The 5,000-nt window shown below is 43.2% G+C and overlaps 2 protein-coding genes across 3 annotated transcripts in view; both read left to right on the top strand.

Annotated features, from left to right (window-relative positions):
- The window catches only part of gatm (glycine amidinotransferase (L-arginine:glycine amidinotransferase)), a 7,591-nt gene extending 4,488 nt beyond the window's left edge, over positions 1 to 3,103 (top strand). Inside the window, exons 6-9 of the mRNA XM_058751545.1 lie at positions 1 to 133; positions 213 to 276; positions 1,806 to 1,922; positions 2,015 to 3,103. The exon at positions 1 to 133 is cut by the window's left edge and continues 32 nt beyond it. Of these exons, the coding sequence (XP_058607528.1) occupies positions 1 to 133; positions 213 to 276; positions 1,806 to 1,922; positions 2,015 to 2,127 (427 nt within the window). The 3' untranslated portion in view covers positions 2,128 to 3,103. The remainder of the gene's footprint in view (positions 134 to 212; positions 277 to 1,805; positions 1,923 to 2,014) is intronic.
- A 326-nt stretch (positions 3,104 to 3,429) lies between these two features.
- Positions 3,430 to 5,000, top strand: part of pde8a (phosphodiesterase 8A) — a 27,525-nt gene continuing 25,954 nt past the window's right edge. For both annotated transcript variants that reach the window (XM_058751930.1, XM_058751929.1), the window contains exon 1: positions 3,430 to 4,890. In XM_058751930.1, the coding sequence (XP_058607913.1) occupies positions 4,762 to 4,890 (129 nt within the window). In that variant the 5' untranslated portion in view covers positions 3,430 to 4,761. The remainder of the gene's footprint in view (positions 4,891 to 5,000) is intronic.

Genomic DNA, 5,000 nt, shown 5'->3' with positions numbered 1-5,000 from the left:
ACGTCACCTCGCTCCCACCTACAAGGTCCACATCATCTCCTTCAAAGACCCAAACCCCATGCACATCGACGCCACATTTAACATCATCGGCCCGGGGCTGGTGCTGTCCAACCCGGATCGGCCCTGCAGGCAGGTCAGTGCTGTGCTGCCACCTAGTGTTGATCTGTAGCACTGCAGCGAGACGTGCTCACATGATACTGACTCTCCTGCAGATCGAGATGTTCAAGAAGGCCGGCTGGACTGTGGTGACTCCTCCAACTCCTCTTATTCCAGACAGTGAGTACAGCGGGTTCTGACGCGAGGTTTGACCTGAGTTTTGTGGCTTGGTTCTCAAACTCTTCAGTCAAAGCACAACCTTCAGTCACATCAGAGCACCCAAAGCTCATCATCACGTCTCTGTAAACACAAGCATGAAATGCATGAAAGCATGAAAGTAAATTTTCTAAATGCATGTTTTTGTGAACAATTCATCTATGCATGTTTAATTAAAAAATGTTTAGAATTGTTTAATTAAAGTGTCATAGCTGGATCTTCTCCAGTCATTTAGTGCTCTAAACATACACTTTTGAGAGCCACGCCCTCATCTCAGCATCCAATCAGCAACTGATGCACAGAATCAAGTCCCGCCCTACATTTTTCTTTTTCAATAATTTGTTACACTCAGACGTCCGTCACAACACAGAAGAAATGATCTGTTGCTATTTCCATTTCATTGTGACTTTAAAGGGATAGTTCACCTTCGATTGCTGCTGGTCTCCATTGACTTGCATAGTGTTTTTTCCCATATTTTAGAAGTCAATGGGGACCAGCAACTGAAGGTGAACTGTCCATTTAAGGACATAATGATCTGATTAATAAAAATAACTCTGTAGTTCAGATGCCCCGACACATATTCACCACAACAGTTTTGTATTATTTTGCAAATATAGCAATTCAATTAAAACACTGATATACAATAAATCTATGTTTATACATTTTGGAGAAATCTCATCTGTTAAATAAATGTATCTCGTCTGTTGGAAGTGCTTGAGTTGCTCTGCCTATAGTATGATTATATTGATATGATGCTCAAAAGTTCCTTGAGCGACTCTTTAAGCTCGGCCGCATGCAGGAGATGAAGCTCTCGGACATTAATGTCAAACACAATCACTTGCTGCTGGTTTTTTCCGCACAGGAATATGGAAGGCATTTTCTGCCAATTTGAAATAAATCAATTAAATTATAAAAATGAAAATGATTTAATTATAGAAAACTACAAAATTGAAAATGAAATGATTTAATTTTCCTTTTCATTTTCACTGTGACAATGCATTGTTCTTGTCAAATTGAAAAATAAAATGCAGTTGGTGATTTGATGTTTCATTTTCACTGCAATCTCAAGGCGAGATTGCCAACATTAAAATGAAAAGGCAAACGTGAAAAAGAAAATGCAAATACAGTTTACACAAAGCTTTTTATTAATGCTCACGCAATAATATGGTACAGGAACAGATCTGAGCTTGAGCTTGAAAACAAACTTTTATAAACAGCAACTGACTCTAAAGGACCGGTTCACATCCTGAGCTGATGTTGCCGACATCTTACAGATGCATTAATAATATTAACCAGATATTCAAACTACAACATGGAAATGATTTTGAATAAAATAAATAATGTTTCAGATGAAATGTATAGTCATGCTGCGTGTCACCTGATGGCACTCGGTCACTGCTCTAATAAATGCATATTTCATATCGCATCGATGATGAATGCCCATGATGCATCTGCAAAATATTTGGCTTAACATGAGTATTTTTCAACCTCAGATCACCCGCTGTGGATGTCGTCCAAATGGCTCTCGATGAACGTGTTGATGCTGGATGAGAAGCGCGTGATGGTGGACGCTAACGAGATGACCATACAGAAGATGTTTGAGAGTCTCGGTGAGAGCGCCGTTCGTTGCGATGAAACCATCCTCAGCTCCTCATGATGCCATTCCTCATTCACCTGCTCTTGTCTGTCGTTTCTCCCGCAGGCATTCAGACCATTAAAGTCAGCATCCGGCACGCTAACTCGCTGGGAGGAGGCTTTCACTGCTGGACGACGGATGTGCGCCGCCGCGGGACGCTCCAGTCCTACTTCCTCTAGCCTGCCAGAGACACGCAGTTCTTATTGAGCTCAGATTTCAGCATGGTTTGATAGCGCTGTGCATGTCAGGGCTTTTGCAAACGCCACAGATGAAGTTGATGAATAGAAACCTCAGTGATCTCAATAACAACTGCATTTCTGGCCGGCTGTTGTAGGAATGACTCCAGTGAAGCAGACAGAGCCCTCCCCCCCACGCCACCACGACCACAGAACAAGAGTTTCTACCTCCTATTTACCAAAACCACAAAAAAACATAGCGTATTTTGAATTGTAATGACTTCTTATATAATGCATTTGAATTATATATCTTCTTCTTTTTTTTTTTTACCCTACATGTGATGTGCCAAGTGTTGATTTGTAAACTCAGGAATTTTTGTAGCCATACTTCAGCTATTTTGTAAGCATTTCATAAAAATGTAAATATCAATATGCATATGCATTTCAGCAGCATATACTTTCCCTTCACAAAAGTGTGTTTCTAGCATCTGCCTCTGATGTCATTCTCAATAGCAGGAGTCAGGACGCTGTGCGCTGCTTTCACGGAACGTTTGGCTGATTATTCGCGCTGCGCTTGTGCTGTGATTCTCTAGTTAAACTTATTGAGTGCGATTGCTCTTTATCAACACATGATTCTGTGTCAGGTCAAACCAATCAAATAAAGATACACTTGGAAATCAGCGTGACTTAGTTTTGCATTTGCGCTTTATGAAACTTCACGATCAAAAGAACAAAGCAGTAGTTCAGAAGTGAACCTCAACACTTGTGTGCCGCAGAGCAGCTCCTTCTCCTGACGAGATAACTAGCAGGTTTCTTACGGTTTAATCCTCTCAATGCACTGACAACATTTTTAAAATTAGTGATGAAGGCTGATTGAAAAGTGAGCTTATTGATCTGCAAATCTGATTCATTCACATGTGTGTGTGTGTGTTAATCATTGACCGTCTGATAACAGCAGATTCACTTCACCAAACCATACACAATAAACACCCATCCGAATAATACGGATCATATGATTTTATTGTAGCTGACATCTGCATCTCCAACCCTGAATCAAATTTGAATTCATCGGAGCTCATCTTCATTTGCTCTCAAAAAGAAAACAAAAAACTGTATTGAGATGTTTAGCACTTTTCTTTAACATAAAAACCCAGCCAGGAGCTGCACATCTGAGCAGCAAGAGTTTGTTTTCATCATTTCTTTTCCATATTGTGTATTTTTAGTTCATGAAATCCAAATATAAGATGGCAATAGTTCTGCAAAGTTTAAAAAAGGATAAATATCCCAAAGTACAGATTTATCAGAGGGGTCATGTTTATTAACTCATTTTTGACACAGCTTTTAGATTTTGTTCAAACATGGAGATCTACATAAAGTGCTTAAAAGCCAATAAAGTAGCTTTAAGTAATTGACTTATTAAAAAGACACATGCATATGGCCTTCTGCTTCAGAGAAGATCTGCTTATTCAGCTCCACGAGCAGCCTCTCAGAACAAGAGGAAACAATCAACTCGAACATATATGAAAAATGAAATAAAATGATAATACCAGGATTAAAAAAAGATAAGTTCCATACTTTAGGGCAGTTACATAAACATTGAAAAGCTTTAGAATTTGTATTGTTTTTAGAAGCTTCTTATTTCGTGGTCTCATATTAGAAAGGGTTTCAAAGTATAAGATCAGTGTTACAAAATGTAATATATGATGGTTTCTTTTGACTTACGTATATAAAACTTTGCTAAAATAATTAACAGATTAATAATGTAAGTCTGTTGAGCAGAAAATGATAGGTTTTAAAAGTATTTTCGTCACTTCGCCACATTTCTTCACTCGACTGTGTTTCCGCGTCGCGCTTTTAAAGTTCCCTCCCCGCGCGAGCCCCGCCCCTCTGCGAGCAAGCGGCCGCTCATTGGCTCGCCGCAGCTCATTTGCATTGACGTCATTCGAGGCTGTAGGTCAATCCGTGCGCGTGCTTTTATTGGATCCGCCGCTGTCACATTCGCGCCGCTGATGTTCTCGACGCGCGTTATTCCTCGTCAGGAAACTCGCGACGCGCAAACGCCTCGTCTTCTGTCACCCGGCGGCCGTCCGTCCGTCCGTTTTCTTCATCCGCTCGCGTCAAACACAGGCAGAATCGTAGGCCCTTGATTGACAGCTGCTCTTTGGCGAACTCCGCGTTGACGCGCCGCTCCGGAGTTTCATCTAACGGCCCGTTTGATGTCATAGATGCTGGATCGCGCGTCCCGCGGCGCGTCAGGGCCAGATTGCAGCCTGTTGATGGGGAGCGGAATCAACGTGCCGGTTCGCTCCCAATGACTGACGCTGAGGCCGCGCGGAGCGATCGCGTGTGTTTCGCGCCTGTCGAAGGAGAATAAACGCGCGAATGGACGAAACCGTCGCGTGAACCGAACCGGAGCCAGAATCCGCCAGAAAAGAGGCGAAGTTCGCGCGAGGATGAGGAGTAACGGGCGCCAGTGAAGCGCAGAGGCGGCGGCGGGAGCACCATGAGCGGAGCTTCTGTTTGATCCAGAGAGACTCGATAGATCCGATCGATCCGATCGTCTGGATGATCTGACAGAGAAACATTCCTATTAGCGCAGAACGAGCGGGGCGTCGCGTTGCGTCGCGTCGCGGCTGAATGATGGGCTGCGCCTCCAGCATCCACATCTCCGATCGGGTGGTTTATCACAGCGGGAAAGAGTCCGAGGACTCGCCGCAGCAGAACTGCCCTCAGCCGGGCCACATCAAGCCCAGCAACGCCTGTCAGGTGAGAGTGTGTGTGTGTGTGTGTGTGTGAGAGAGACACACAGTTCTCAGAGAAACCGTCATCACGTAACGTAGGCCACTGAATGAGACTTCATTTCTTCTGCGGAGCTC

Source organism: Onychostoma macrolepis, chromosome 18 (assembly GCF_012432095.1).
Source record: "Onychostoma macrolepis isolate SWU-2019 chromosome 18, ASM1243209v1, whole genome shotgun sequence".
NCBI lineage: Eukaryota > Metazoa > Chordata > Actinopteri > Cypriniformes > Cyprinidae > Onychostoma > Onychostoma macrolepis.
Note: the sequence above shows the minus strand (reverse complement) of the source record. Positions and strands in the feature narration are given on the sequence as shown.